Source organism: Rhopilema esculentum, chromosome 16, assembly GCF_057945365.1.
Source record: "Rhopilema esculentum isolate cy_ngs chromosome 16, ASM5794536v1, whole genome shotgun sequence".
NCBI classification, from domain to species: Eukaryota; Metazoa; Cnidaria; class Scyphozoa; order Rhizostomeae; family Rhizostomatidae; genus Rhopilema; species Rhopilema esculentum.
In genome coordinates, this window is record NC_142830.1 from 10400574 (window position 1) to 10416015 (window position 15442).

The 15442-nt window shown below is 34.8% G+C and overlaps 2 protein-coding genes across 3 annotated transcripts in view; one reads left to right on the forward strand and one right to left on the reverse strand.

Annotated features, from left to right (window-relative positions):
* The window catches only part of LOC135682338 (aladin), a 310265-nt gene extending 303837 nt beyond the window's left edge, over positions 1 to 6428 (reverse strand). For both annotated transcript variants that reach the window (XR_016144695.1, XM_065197196.2), the window contains exons 1-7: positions 6295 to 6428; positions 5484 to 5620; positions 4930 to 4982; positions 4356 to 4441; positions 3224 to 3270; positions 2927 to 2993; positions 2261 to 2292 (exon numbers count right to left, since the gene is read on the reverse strand). Coding sequence is in view for 1 of the 2 variants with exons in the window: in XM_065197196.2 (XP_065053268.2) it covers positions 2261 to 2292; positions 2927 to 2993; positions 3224 to 3270; positions 4356 to 4441; positions 4930 to 4982; positions 5484 to 5620; positions 6295 to 6411 (539 nt within the window). In the remaining variant the exon portion in view is untranslated. The remainder of the gene's footprint in view (positions 1 to 2260; positions 2293 to 2926; positions 2994 to 3223; positions 3271 to 4355; positions 4442 to 4929; positions 4983 to 5483; positions 5621 to 6294) is intronic.
* An 81-nt stretch (positions 6429 to 6509) lies between these two features.
* LOC135682339 (actin nucleation-promoting factor WAS) lies at positions 6510 to 15086 on the forward strand. The gene is made up of 11 exons (XM_065197197.2): positions 6510 to 6737; positions 7304 to 7444; positions 7771 to 7857; positions 8700 to 8799; positions 9349 to 9426; positions 10068 to 10212; positions 10639 to 10681; positions 11232 to 11421; positions 12415 to 12899; positions 13341 to 13440; positions 14583 to 15086. The coding sequence occupies exons 1-11, from the start codon at positions 6621 to 6623 to the stop codon at positions 14633 to 14635; spliced, it is 1539 nt and encodes a 512-aa protein (XP_065053269.2). The 5' UTR covers positions 6510 to 6620; the 3' UTR covers positions 14636 to 15086.
* The last annotated feature ends 356 nt before the right edge of the window (positions 15087 to 15442 follow it).

A 15442-nucleotide genomic window follows, 5' to 3' on the forward strand; every position in this document is an offset into this window, starting at 1 on the left:
TGATAGTGATGTTCTATTTCAGCAAGGTGATAACACTAGAAGATCAAAAATAGTAACAAGGTTCTTGAGTTTTGCCATTTTGTTGAGCTGCTGGTAAAGTGTATTGTTGCTTTGACCTCTCATTCTCTTCTTACATAATGGCAGTCAAAATACCTTAAGTGAAAGGAAGAAATGAAGATGATTGTTTTTTGGCTGACTTTGCCGAAAACTATGAATTTTTCAATTAAAGGGAATGTGTCCAACTAAGGCAAGCGACTCTGCGGGCATTTTTAGAAACATGTGATTTTTCATGTCATCGCCCCAGCCATTACGGTCGTTTTGTTTATCTATACTGCTGCGAGGTAAGCTTTTCATGTGAGCAGTTTGGCATCGCAAGAATACTAACCAATCGCAAACCATTATTTTGATGGGTGGCTTGACAAGTTGGGCATACGCAGTCCTTTTATATGGACACATTACCTTTAAGATGAAATTCAGTCAGCCCATTGGAACAAGCAAAATTGCATGCTACACCACAGTTTTATCTACTTAAAGATGAAAAGATTACTTTCAAGTAATTTTCTGATGACAGAGACTTTGCAGAAAACATTGCTTTTCTTTCTAAGAAGGGAGAGAATGGCATTGGGACTCGAACGATGAAGTATGTTGCTTGCCTATATGACAATGACGGGTGGGTTGCTATGACATTAATGAAGATGAAGGGGACTTTCAAATGAACTTCATGCACCCACCTGAACCCACTCAGAACTTTACATGATCAAGCAGATCAGACATATGCTGGGTATCACATTTACATGCTTTGCAAAACTGATTCATCCAAAACAATTACCAGTCAAACTTAGAGCTTCAGCTACAGTGACTATAAAGCAGTATCTCAGCTTGTCCATGGCTAGGGATCATTTTTAATTATTCTTTGTTGTCTCTGAATGTGAAATCATGATTGATTCAATGTTTTTAGCAGCTATTTTTATTTCATGCAATATTACCTTAATTACAAATTTGTTTTTGCTCACGATTCTTGCAAGATTATACCCATTTTGTAAGGTGCAATTAACTCAAAATACTTCAATTGCAATTGTAATCTTAAACATTTTCTGATAGCCCAAAGAATACACTTTCAGAATATAGCAAGCTTCTAATGCTATGATTCCAGCTACAGGACTTTTTTTCAATATTTATATACATCGGTTGGGAATGTTTTCAAAACAAGTGATAACCTTTAACATATGACTATCTTCTTCACCTTAGCGAATTGGCAGATTTTGATGCAATATTTGAAATCTACAGTATCAAATCAATAATTGACATTATTTTCAAGCAAATATTGATAACTATAGAAAAGTTACAGCTATTGATAGAAAGCCCCGCCCATCGCTTGGTAAACTGGGTGTGGCATATTTGGCTAAAACGGGTCATTTTTGAAACGGCTACAAAATCGCAACCGTAAGAGATATAATGATGAAATTTTGTATGTGCTGTTTTCTCCAAAATGGCTCTTTGTGGTAAAAAAATCAGGAAATTCTAAGACCATGGGTTACAAATCTTAAAAATATCTGATGATTTGATATGGAATGACCCAGTATTTTTCTCGTAAGACACGAAAGAAATAGTATTTTTCTCGTAAAACACGAAAGAAATAGTATTTTTCTCGTAAGACACGAAAGAAATAGTATTTTTCTCCCAAGACACGAAAGAAATAGTATTTTTCTCGTAAACACAAAAGAAATAGTATTTTTCTCCTAAGACACGAAAGAAATAGTATTTTTCTCGTAAGACACGAAAGAAATAGTATTTTTCTCCTAAGACACGAAAGAAATAGTATTTTTCTCCTAAGACACGAAAGAAATAGTATTTTTCTCGTAAAACACGAAAGAAATAGTATTTTTCTCGTAAGACACGAAAGAAATAGTATTTTTCTCGTAAAACACGAAAGAAATAGTATTTTCTCGTAAAACACGAAAGAAATAGTATTTTTCTCGCAAGACACGAAAGAAATATTATTTTTCTCGTTGCCTATAGTAATAGTAAGATTGCAAAAGAACCACAAAATTTGCTTCAAATTTAAGGTGCTGAGATCCATTTGCTTATATGCTTGAAGGCATGAAATTTGTGAATTGGATTGAATTCTGCAAAGTTATTGTATTTCAATAGTTTTGAGGCAAGCAACAACATGTACCCTTTAAAAAGTTCGTTCATAGAATAGGAATTTCATTTAATTAAGAAGTGCATCGAGAAAGAAAAAAACAACAAAGCTTTGCACCTGCTTGCAGATAATATTTTCACAACATCATCCTACGAGAAAATATTGTAATCCTAGCTTAGAACGCGAAATGCTTCTCATTCCACTCAAATCGACTTGATATGCTCGTAATGTAAAACGTAACGACGACGCAAAGAATCATAGATATTAACTTTGACCATTTTGTCTAAAAGATTTGCTTTTTGAACTAAACATGCACTGCAATATCTACCTTAAGCTTATCACAAGCTTACAGAAATCGCTATCAGAATAATGCGGTTCGAGAAAAATCCCTGGAGTTGGCGACTTGCTTTGAATAAACAGAAAATTTAAATTGGAACTCTTGCTAAATCCAACTGGAATTCGCTACCATAATTTGCAAACATTATGCCTTTATTTCAACTATCAACTACAAGCTAAGACATTTGTATTATATTATATCCAATGAGTGGGACAATTAGTGTAGACAAAAAGTTAAGATGCCCACTTTAGAAAATATGGGCAAAGATCTCACTAGTTGGCCCCATAAAAATCATCTAAGAGTTGCAGCTATTTGGAAACAAAACAAAATTTACCACCACTCCTGACATTACTATGACATTATCTTCACATTATACTTCTTATGTGTGTTACCCCATAATTTTAAGTTACTGTCATTTAGTTTTTTTTAATTCTAAGGTGACTCACCTGGTAAGCAACTGCAAATGAATTTATTTGTGGATGTACACCAAAAGCTTTGATAACGCTGGTTGATCTGGAAAAAATAATAAAAGATTCATCACCTTCCACTGACTGGTGAAAGGTACAAGATGACATTCCTAAATTTATATTTTTCTGATACACAAGGCCCCACCAGTTATGTTTAAGGTTTCACGCATCTTAACAAATGTAAAGCAAATTTCCTTATTTTCTCAAAATAACAGCAAAAAATAGCTGATCTGAAAGGTAACAAGACAGAAATGGAAAAAAGAAAAACACTGCTACCTGTTTGGTATCAGGCTACAGGTATCTATCTCCTTGCCTCCTGCTTCCTAAAACAGTTGCAGAATTGATTAATGCAACACAATAGCAATTTCTGTTACATAGATGCCAGAATCAAATAAATTTTCTTTATGTAAGTAGATTTAATATCACAAGCTCAGTGAAATTTCAAATGGAGAAAATATTGAATTCAGTGTAATAAGTGACTTATATTTCATATTTCATATTCCTGTTTTTGTTAGCCTTTTCTTTGCTATTTTATTCTTTATATCCTAATAAGCTATTTGTACCAAAAATTTTGAAGATGGCTGAAAATAGATGGCTGGATTCTATCACCAATCAAATGTGTCTCTCAAGCTACTTTCAATCCACACCTGGACATAACTTTTTTCCTGTCATCATCCAATATTTATACTTTGAAGAGTGTAACAAAAAAATTATTCAGTATGCTATGTTTCCTCTATTTTGTGTCATCTTCAAATCTTTATATCCTATCCAAAAAATCATTCTAGTAACAAAAAATCTAGCTAATTTTGTGTGAAATAAAGCACTCTGGTTTTTAAGAATCATCAATATTCTGTTCTATCAAAAAACAAATAAAAATCATAGATATAACAATCATTTTATATTACCATGCAGTAATATTTCTGTTTTTATAATCATACATGTGTGTAATAAAATAAAGCTTATATGATCGAGATCTAGCAGTAGAATTGAAGCAAGATCTATAACAGCAGTCTGTCTCATTTCCAATTTGAAACAAAACAGGCCTTTCAAAATGCAAAACTGGGTTTGAAAAGCCAATCACTTCCCAACAAAACTGTTATATAAACTCCCATCTATAGTTCTACTGCATAATTTTGAAATATTTGAAAGTGTGAAGAGCACTTTTTGGATGGCAAACTAAAAAATGATTATTTTTCCTAGCTCTGAGAGAAAATAATTCAAAATAGCACTTAGAGGTTCAATCCACTCCACCATATCCTGTTGGCATGATTTCTTTAGCAACGATGCACTCAAGGTACTTTTTTTTAAAACAAGCATGGCAGTGAAATTTCACTTTGAATAGTGATAAAAGTGAACACTCATGATTCCTTTCCCTCTAGTACAATTCTCCAATAAAATGGGCAAAAACCTTTGCTGACAAATTCTCCCCAGATCTTTGCAGTAGCAGAAGCAGCTGATGAATTCTTTGAGTAGCTAATCTTACTGAATTTGGAACTACAAAAAAGCCAAAAATTTCTTCTGTTAGCAACTTGATAATCTTCCTGTAATCAAATCAAAAATAAGATAAATCTTGCTTCAAATAGAAAAAATTGTATAGTTCAATTGTTTGAAAATATCTTCAGCATAATTAGACAGATTACAATTGGTTTCAAAACTTTCAATAGCTATATCTCACCCAAACTTTGATGTAGTTGAACAATTTTCCATTTTCAGGGGTATAATATTGTTTCTTTGGGTTATACCGGACTACTACAAACAACCTTTGAAGGCTACTATTTTGGCTTTCCAGAGAATTACACCTTTTTTAAACAAGCAAACTAGCTTTTTTTGAAAATGCCTGGAAAAGGCTGCTTCTTTGTTATGTCTATGATTTTTAAGATGATGGTAACATCCAGAGTGTAACTCTTAGAAGCAGCCTACAATTATCCTAAAATCCAAAACACAAATTGAAAACCATATAAAAAGTATAGGGGAAGCCTGACCTTTTGAAGATTCTGACAGATGAGAAAAAACACCTTGAAAACCAGAGGCTTCCCTGAAAGAAGCAAGAGCATCAGCTAGGTCTATCCTTGACATACATTTTTTACTTGCTACAAATCCATGTTAAGCTCTCTACTGCTTAGCATATAACACATATATATTTCATCACCTTCAATGTCTCAACATTTCTCTACTTGATTGGGTTATATATAAATAACATAGCTTTCTAGTAGCTATAATTTATAAAATAAAACTTATTTCATATTAGCTCTTAGGCTGGATTGATTTGGCCTTACAAAAAGATTCTAATTGCTTTAATCACTTTGATTGCAATTATAAATAGTCTGAGGCACTAAAAAATAGGCAAAGTGATTCAGCACAACTGATCTTCAATTAATTTTTCCTTGCTGTTTGCTGTTGCAAAGTTTTTACTAGCAGATCATTTTGATAAATTGTTTGATTTCTATGTACAGTGGGATTAATTGGGATTAACTTTGTAAAACAAGAAACAGAATCTATTAATCTATCTGATTTGAACTTCAATGAATTGTCATACCAACTACTCCATAGACTTGACAGGAACTCATCATCCTTCTGTATAAAAGCAGGCTTCCCAACATCACAGGCTAAACTTTGAGGAGATTTCAAGGCGGTACCAGTTAAGTCATATCTTCTATATTCTTGAAACCTTGCCTTTAGGAGTTAAAAATAACAACAAATAAGTCACAGAAAAACCAGAAATTTTTGCTAATTTTCATTCTATAATCATAAAGGGTCATTACTATGTATATTCTGCCCTATGTTTTTAATCAAAAATTATTTTTTGTCTTAAACTATCATACAAATTATTTCAATATCAAGTTTTAATCAGGTATGAACTAAGAAGTTGATTAATTGCCTAAATACTAGACAAAGTTGTTCAGCAAACATAAGCTTACAAGTAAAAACTACATGGGAGAGGATGGGATTTTGCTTTCAAATAAAGCCATTTTATATAAAAGATGATGAGAAATTCAAATGAACCGTGAAGCTTTTGTTAGAATACCTATCATTAGAATATACAAATAAGAAGAGGGCATGGGTCATGGGAGGGGGAGCATTGCAAGCTCATCCCCCGTGGATAATAACTCTTGCGAACTTCAAAAAGGATTCAATATTATTTAGCTACTTACCATTAAGATTTATTACCCAGTAGATGCTACTAGAAGTTTTTCAGACACTTAATATTTTTATAGGGGTATTAAAAACGCACTAAAAGGTCCCGTGTTATTAAGCAAAAATGTAGAACTGGCCTAAAAGTTTCCCTATGTTTGTCGAATAAGGGATCAAGTTTTGTGCTTTAGTACACTTAAAAATCAATTGCTCACCCGGGTGGTCTTCTTTCCTTTCACCTTGTTCACATCTTCATTAAAAAGTTCTCCGTTTTGCTCCCCGATGGTCGATTTTTCAATCTGAGGAGCAGGCGTGCCAAGAAAGCAACTCATGGCGAATTTAATTTTCCGCGGGCCTTCCTTATGTTAAATTGCTTGCCTCGGGTCCCTGTGATTTGGGAATTCAATTTAATTTCATGATATTGAACAACAGCAACGTCAATTCGCATTTTCAGTGGTGTTTGGAACTTGAGACTCAGGTGCCGGAAGAATTAAAGGACCAAGCCCAGAAGTTGCTTAGAGGAGAGTATTCTAATTGCAAGATGGTTGATCGTCGTGGAACAATGAGTGCTAGGGCCGAAAATGTTAATACACCCTCGGAATTACTGACTGACAATGAGAACAGAGAAGTATTTGATATAATCGGAAAAAGATGCTTTGTGAGTAAATAAGACAAGAGTCGACGACATTTTTATTTTTTTTGTCAAATTTTAACTGTTGTATCACAGGAAGAAGCAATGTGAACCGTCAGTTATCAGTTTTGACTTAGTTAAGCCCACTTTGGGCTTTTGTAGTTGCTTCATTCTAACATAGATTTCTAGCCAATACTGCATGGTGATAAGCTGTTTCGAACGCGGAAGGGGGGAAACGCAGGGAACTACTGGGAAGGCTCTGATCAGGTAAAGACGCGAATTCCAGCCGGTGCCTTTGGCTTCGAACACAAAATCGCTCGATACTTGCATTATATTGCTTTGAAAGTTTCATTTCTTTAGTTCATTGAGTAAACAGATGGGATCACTTGAGTATCTTAGGGGGTATATACAGTAAAAGGCATGCTGGATCAAACCTTTATTCTGGTTCTTGAGGCAGTCGTGTTGTATTAAATTATGTGCTATTCAATGAAAATGTGGTATTCAAATATAGGTTTGTGATGATTAATTGAAGAAGGGTATAATTTTAAGCATTTCCTTTTACTGAGTTTAATCATTCGTTTATATCTTTGCAGAGTCTTGCTACTGCTGTTGTACAAGTTTATATGGCAGTCCCAACAGATAGAGATAGGTGGACAAAGCAGCATGTTGGGGTTGCCACATTATCAAAGGATAATGGAAAAAGAACCTACTTTCTCAGAGTTGTTGATTTATTGGTAAAGTTTGTGATTTGTTTTATATTATTAGACAATCAAATGTGCTGTTTTAATTTATTTGCTAGCTTGATAAAAGAAGCTATTTTAATCTCCCCTGTTTTATCTGCCATGAAACCAAAAAATATTTTAGTATTATCAGAATTGTGAACTTTACGAATATACTACTGATTGTAGATTTTTTTTCTGTGCTCAGTTGTAAACTGTATAGTGTATTTGTACATAAGTTTTTTAACCCAGCATTTAAATTTGAAAGTTAAGTTTCATTGCTTCAGAAACTATTTTTATCACGAAATAATGGTGAATAAAGCTAATACTTTATCCCCTAGAGTAAAATGGTGGTATGGGAACAAGAACTGTACACAAATTTTACTTATCATGCTGCTTGTCCCTACTTTCATGTTTTTGAAGCAGATGTAAGTTCCTTTTGATTTTATTTTGTAAATTGTTATTGTTTCTTCTCCTTAGACTTTTGAAAATTATGTATTTTTTCTTGAAGACTGATCTGTAATAGGCAGCACAATGTCTTCCATGTTTACTGATTTCATAAAAATAGGCCTGATTCTATGGATTTTTCTGAATTCCTGAAATTCATGCAAATCATTATCTTAGCAAAACTTCTTGGGTATGTATTGTCAATAAGTGAAATTATTGCTTAATTATTTGCTGTTAAAATTTTGTTTACTGTTTACATCAGTAAAACTCAAATGTCATGAAAAAAGGTGATAGGTTCACTTGTGAGTATTTTTAAAAATCTGTTATTATAATACATTTGAGCAGCTGTAACTCAGTTAGTTAACTGAGTTATTCATGATTGGAAGATCCTCTGTACCTGAGCTAACTAAACACCAGGAAGTGCTTATGTTTATGCATCAGCTTGTGTTTAAGATTCAACTACAATACAATTCATCATAAAAAAGAATAACACAATAAAAGATTAAACAACAAGAATATAAGACAACATTAAAGAAATTTTAATTCTACAATAATACAGACTTTAATACAATATTCAAATGGGGAACAAGGGAATAAGCTATATTGTATGGAGGGCAAGAGGGAACTCTCTTCATAGTTTATCTTACCAATGAGAGAGCATCTAGCTTTTAAATGCTCAACTGCTCCACAAAAAACATTAATATATTCATGTTACATTTTATACTAGATTTTGTGGTAATACACACACATTTGTATTTTAATTTATTCAATATATATTTTTTGGGTAGTGTTTGTATACATGAGTCAATATATTTTCATTTAGTCATGCAATGCAGCATTCAATTTTGCAAGTGAAAGGGAAGCAGACAGGTTTAGGGCCAGGCTAGAGGACAGATTGAAAGCAAGGGAACAAAGGAAAATAGGTACAATGTTATTAATATGTTAACAGGTAAATTATTAAATGTTAGCAGGCTTTCCCAGTTTAAGAACAGGTAAATAATATGTAATGTTGATATTCTTTTTTATCAATTGATTAACCAAAGTAGACTTGTTGCGTGTATGTACAACATGTTTTGATTTTGATCTGATTTGTTGTTCATATTTGTTTTATTTTGCTTGCCAATACTATTATTTAATTCATGTTACATGCCCCATTTTTACATTTGTTGATTCTTTCTGCCCAAAGTATTGACAGTCACATAAGGCAAATAACAAGTTTTATATCTTTTGCTTCTTATAAATGAGTAAAACTTTATGAAGACCTTTTATCATTGTATTGCTGTTCTTTTGTTTAACAGAAAATTAAGAAAGCAATTTGTCAGGTTTTAAATAAAGAGAATGTCTCACTTCTTCTTGAATATCTAAAGAATTTTACCCTTAATTGCTGAGAAAGCAAAACATGTTCTTTTGTAGCTAGATTTTCTAAAATTCAGTCCTAAGTAATGAACATAGAATACTATTGTATTTTACAGACAGGAAACAGACCCGCAAAGCTCCAGCTCCACCATCATTGGCAGACAGAAATGATAATGTTTTGAAGCCAATAAATTGTAAGTACCTGAAAATTCTTAATCTTTTTGGATGGTTATCCAATCAGTGCTGCGTGTGTATAAAGAAATTAGCACTGGAGTCCAAGAGAGAAAACAAACTCATTATGTCTACACAATGGCAACTTTTTGGTTTGTATGAAGATCGATTCCAAAACCTCTAGATGAAAAGATGACTCTAGATGAAAAGACGACTGGACTCTGCCAATTATTTGAAACATGTCATCATTATAGAGTTTTGCACAATCTGGGTTGTCTTTGCCCAATGGCAGAAACAGAAGTTTTTTTTTCTTGGACTCCAGTGGTAATTTTTCTATAGGCATCAGCACTGATTGGACAACCATGCCAATCATGTGCTTGCATTTTTTTGATTGGCCTATTTTGATCCACAACTGGGTATATACTTTCCATCATGTTCTTTCGGATCCTTATTCTGACATCTTATACTCTGAGAAGTGTCAGACAAAAAAGCTTTTAGCAATATTTTGTGAAATGTTTGCTTTTTTCAAGCCATTTTCAAGTTCTGTACCACAAAGCAATTGTTCAAATTGTTTATGTTTTTATATAATTAGTTTTGGTATCTTGGGTCATCTTTAAAATTATGTTCAAAGCAATCTTAGATACATTTGTTATAAATCTTGAAGCAAATACGGAGCCACCACCAAGAAGTCCTTCACCTGCCCAAAGTGTAACATCCTCTCAAGGAGGCAAAAAGAAAGGGGGTAAAAATGACAAAAAGAAGAAAACAAAACTTTCAAAAGCAGACATTGGTCTACCTTCTGATTTCAGGTACCGATAGTAGATAGATCTTACTTCAAGCTAAGTTTAAAGATCCATTCATTTCTTCTTTTTTAAAGATGCTTTTAGCCTATTGCCTATCTACAAAATATTGTTAAAATAGCCTGCCTCGCCTTCTCAACTTATGTGCCAACATTTTAACTTGCCAAAAGCCAACATTCTACTCTATCATAACAATTTTTTTCAAGTGCCATCTTTGAGGATATTATCTTTTTTCAGATATGGAAATGTATGACTAAATTGATTAAAATAATTTTTTGTTGTTTCATTTGTAGGGGTTGGAGCTTTTGAATCTTAGTCCTTAACCTGGCTTGACAAAACATATGTTCCTTTCTGTAAAGCTCGATTTTAGTTTGCTAAATGATCAAAATATTAACTTTCTGTTGATTAGTTTAATCATTTTTGTCATTTTTTCAGGCATGTAGGGCATGTTGGCTGGGACCCAAAAGGAGGATTTGATGTAATATTTTTAACTTTACTCTGCTGAATCTTGCAAATTTGATTTCTTCCAATCCCTATTCTCCAGCTTGTATGATGTCATCTTTAATGGTCCTTGTGATTTTATGACAGTATTGTTTTGGAAGCATATTGCATGAACTAAGTATATGGGTATTTCATTATGTCATTTTAGTAGAATATAAAACAGAAAAGCCAGGATTTTGAAACGAAAAAACAATTTGTGAATGCAAATTTTATAGTTTTTGACTTGTATTACCATTTATAAGGAGAGCACTCTTGGACAAAGTGCGACACAAATTTTGCCTGTCTCCAGCCAGGAGAATAATTTGGCATACTGTTCCATAGCTATAAGTGCCCTTGGTCATACTTTTTGCTCCTGAGCTTTTGAAATGGGGGTATTGTGGAAGGTCAGTAGCGTATCCTTTAACTGATGACAGATTTTTGAACTTTACTATTCTTTACAGCATCAAAAAGCCAAAACTTATAAAAGGATTTGCCTTAGAAAGGACCGCTTGAGAAACATTTGCTAATGAAAGATTTTGTCTTTGCAGGTTAATAACATAGATCCAAAGTGGAAGAAACTTTTTGACAGTGCTGGTATTACTGAAAAAGAATTGGAGGATGAAGAGACCTCCAAATTCATTTATGATTTTGTGGAAAAGCATGGAGGCATAGAGAAAGCTGCTGCAGAAATGGAGGAGTGTTTTAAACCACTTCCCCAACCACCATCACGTGACGATAGTAAGTATTGTTTGGAGATCTGTAAGCATAGAACAAAAACAGAAGGCCCCTGCAGTGTCTAATGTTTATGCTTTATATTAAGCTAAAAAAGCGAGTAATCGTGAAAACTGTAAAACCAGTACCGTATTTCTCAGCGAACAAGTCGACCTGCCGTATAAGTCAAACCGGCATATAAGTTGACCTTGAATTTTTGTTCAGAAATTCACGACTTTTAGCAATGCCCGGCGTATAACAAACGTTGCTGTTATAATTGCGACTGCTTAATATTTTATTGTGGAAATGGTTGAAAAAAATTGTGCTGCTCTATATTAAAGAGTTACTCTATTTATTCCACAGCTTTTGTCTCGTATTTCGCTTCCTACTTCATTCGTTTTTGCATTTTGAGTTTTGGCTGACAAAAACGACATTAAATTTTAATTCTAAAAATGCAGTTTTCACTCCTGCATCGAAAGTTGTTCAAATCTCTTTTGCATAAATTTTTCTTTAAACTACACCTACGAACACGGAGCAATTTTTCACAAAATTATGCCACTACGTTTCACAAGTATTTTATGGAACTAGAAATTGGACTTATACACCGAGCAATACGGTAAAATATAATGACATTTGCTCGAGTTTTTGTAATCTGAATCTTCAAAAATTGCAATGAATAAGTAAGCGTCAGAGCTCTTAATGCGTCATATAATAATACTATCAGTCTAATCCATCAATAACTGTACAGGATGCATCAGGAAGGTCAGGATAAAATCCCTAAGATACTTTGTAAATAACAGTTTATTCATTGAATCTATTTAAGATTTGAAGAGCATCAAACGTTGATCTGTCAGGTTTTGATTTGAGCTCTGGGAATATATCTACGCCACTAAACACCAGATGGCTGCATTTTATTGCATTTTTTCATGTTATGGCTAGAACTTACTGTAAATTTGCGCACATTAAAATTAAAAAAATTTGATGTTTACTCCAGTTTTTATGTTTACTGTCTATTTTTAGGTCTTGTAGCACCGCCGCCACCTTCACGTGGGGCGCCAAGACCACCTCCAGGACGCGGTGTACCACCACCACCACCCCCTTCAAGAGGGAATGCTCCACCACCACCACCTCCTTCAAGAGGCTCTAGTGCCCCACCACCACCACCACCCTCTCGTGGTGGTCCTCCTCCACCACCCCCACCAGGTAGAAGCGTTCCACAGCCACCTCGTGGACCACCAATGGGTGGAGGTGCCCCCCCTCCGCCACCACCACCTCCTGCAGCACCACCAGCCCCATGTCCACCCCCGCCACCTCCGGTTGCAATGGGTGGTGCCAGAAGCAATGCCCCAGCTCCCTCTGGAGGAAGCGGAAGAGGTGCTCTCTTGGACCAGATTCATTTGGGGGCAAAGCTAAAGAAGACTGACAATGAACAAAGAAAGTCTACTTCCGTTGATGGTAGAGATGCTCTTTTAGATGCAATTAGAAAAGGAAAAGAGCTTAAAGCGGTATGAAATTTATGAATATTCGAGCATGATAAACCCTGAATCAATCAATCCTTTTGGCGACAAAATATGTGCGTTGTTCATGTAGTCATTATACAAGATGGTACTTCCTTTTCAATACATTTGGATGATACCCCTTATTGTATTTCTATACCATACCCTTATTGAATTATATGATTAAGATTTCTTCGAGAGATTAATAGATGATCATCGGCAGTGAATCTTAGATGACCCAACTGCTTTCAAATCTTTTTTCTCTGAATTTTATCGGTAGCGTTGTGTAGGGGCAGTTTCTATCATAATGTGCCAATCAAGAAAATCACATAGCAGGATTTTTACCTGTTGTTAACGCATGCGACAAAGTTTGAATTAACAAAAACCTTCTCCTAGCTTGTATCAGCTCTACTTAGTGCTTTACTTAACGAAATGAACTATTCTATTCAGGTTTCCCATGATGATGATGCTTCAACAGAAGAGCCTGTTGGAATGGCAGGAGCTTTAATGAAGGCGTTGCAAGACAGGCAAAAGCATATTCAGTCATCAGGTGAGATGCAGTTACACTCCCCTCCCCTTATTTTGCTTCAACACTCTTCAAATTTTCCTCGATAAATCAGTGGAACTGAAAAGTCATTCTGAACCCCTTCGAAATATGCCTTTTTCATGGATAGGAACCCACCATTTCCTTATTTTTTATGCGAAGCCCTATGCAAGCGTAAGTACTTAGTTGTATTCTTTATCTTTAATAGTTTTACTTGAGCATTTTGTACCTCGACGATAATTATAGGTACGCAAGTCCGGGCATGATTTCCAGCAGATCGCATCAAGCCAGTTCTCATCAGGCCTGAATTACCGAGTAGCAACTTTTGTTTGTTTGGTATCGCAATATTTAATTTTGATCATATCGAAATTTATGCCGTAGTGAATACGCAATGTGTGCGTTTTTTCAAGTGGAGTTTTGAGTTTTTCTTTAAATCACGTCAATTTACTAACTCAGGAATGAAATATCAAGATAAAATAAGGGCATAAAGCTCCCTCAGATAAACTGCTATAGACATCAGAAGGTAAGTCATGAGGCTACGTTCCCACATCATCGAGAGCGAGTTAGGCTGTTGGTGCATCGGCGCAAATCGCTCAACCTACTATAACCCCAAAATCTGATTGATAATTTGGAAGGAATGGACAGGAAAAGCCTCTTTTCCCCACTAATAGGCGATGCACCAGTCCTACCTAAAAGCATCAAAAACGCTAAATAGCATAAAAGATGCCTAAAGGTACGATGTCGTAAAAGAAACTCAACACCCAAGGCTATACTGAAAAAGAATTTCACATAAAAAACAAAATGAGGGAAGGAGGGCTTGAAAAACAAACAGCCTAGTTTTATTGAGGCTTCACCATGCAAGGTGAATGCCAGTCCTCAACCTTTAACATCCCTAGATTAACCAAGGGAATGAAAACGCCACGAAACACACATCTTACCCTAGTTTTACAAATCAAATCCTCAGGAGGTCGAAGGACTCCATGCATTGCCCATAAACTAGTAGAGAAGATACAAGAAAAACGCGAGGAGTCGTGGCACAAGAGACCATAATGAATAAGAAATAATAACAATCCCAAGCGAATTAGTTAAAGCCTAAAAGTCCCTCGTTAAATTAACTCTGATTTAATCATCATTATATTTTACCATAGATGAAGATGACGATGAGGAAGAGGACGATTTCGATGACGAATGGTCAGACTAGTTGGTTGTTACAAGCTTAGTAAAAACTTGAGAGAAACAATTTGAATAACTTGAATAAATCCTTTGTATATCGTTTTACTTTCTCTTACATATATCCATAAAAATAAACTGTGATTAGTAATAAGAATATTTAGAAGTGATGGGATACTTACTGAGAAGGTAGAGAAAAGAGGCAAAGCTGAAGAAAGTTTTTGTGGGGATGCGGGGGGGGGGGGGTTACAGTTCCCCAATTGCCCGACAGAAATGGCACAGCTAAGGTGTGAATGTTGGCAATAATACAGCTTTGCCAAACTGCCCCCAATGAAATTTTGAGCCAATCAAGAGTACACAGCCAGTTTCTAAGTAGGAATGGAGTACATAATATGGATGAATGTGCATGCACAATTTAAACTAATATGTGTAATGATTTTTAAAAATTGTTTGTAATGAGCAATTCCTTCACCGGATAAGCATTGCCGACTTTGATTCAAAATGTGTACCTCTGGTGTTTCTGCAGAGTCTAGATTTCGACAATAAATACTGAATGGTTTGTTAGAGTCTTGTCGAATTTATTAATTTGCAAATTTATACATTTGGCCTTTCAGTAAAGCTTCTAGTCTACGTTTCCTTGATTAAATTTGCAGTAACATAATTCACCGCTAGCTGCTATTAGCACTTTCTTTTTAGTACTTTCTTAGTACTTTCTAAGATTCGCCACTCATAATGGCCGCTAATCGAGCTGAACTTTCCACCTAACTTGGTCAGGTTGGTGTAGGCAAGAATCTCTAGATCTCAAAATGAAAGGCAACGCCCCTTTCGCCTCTGCAGT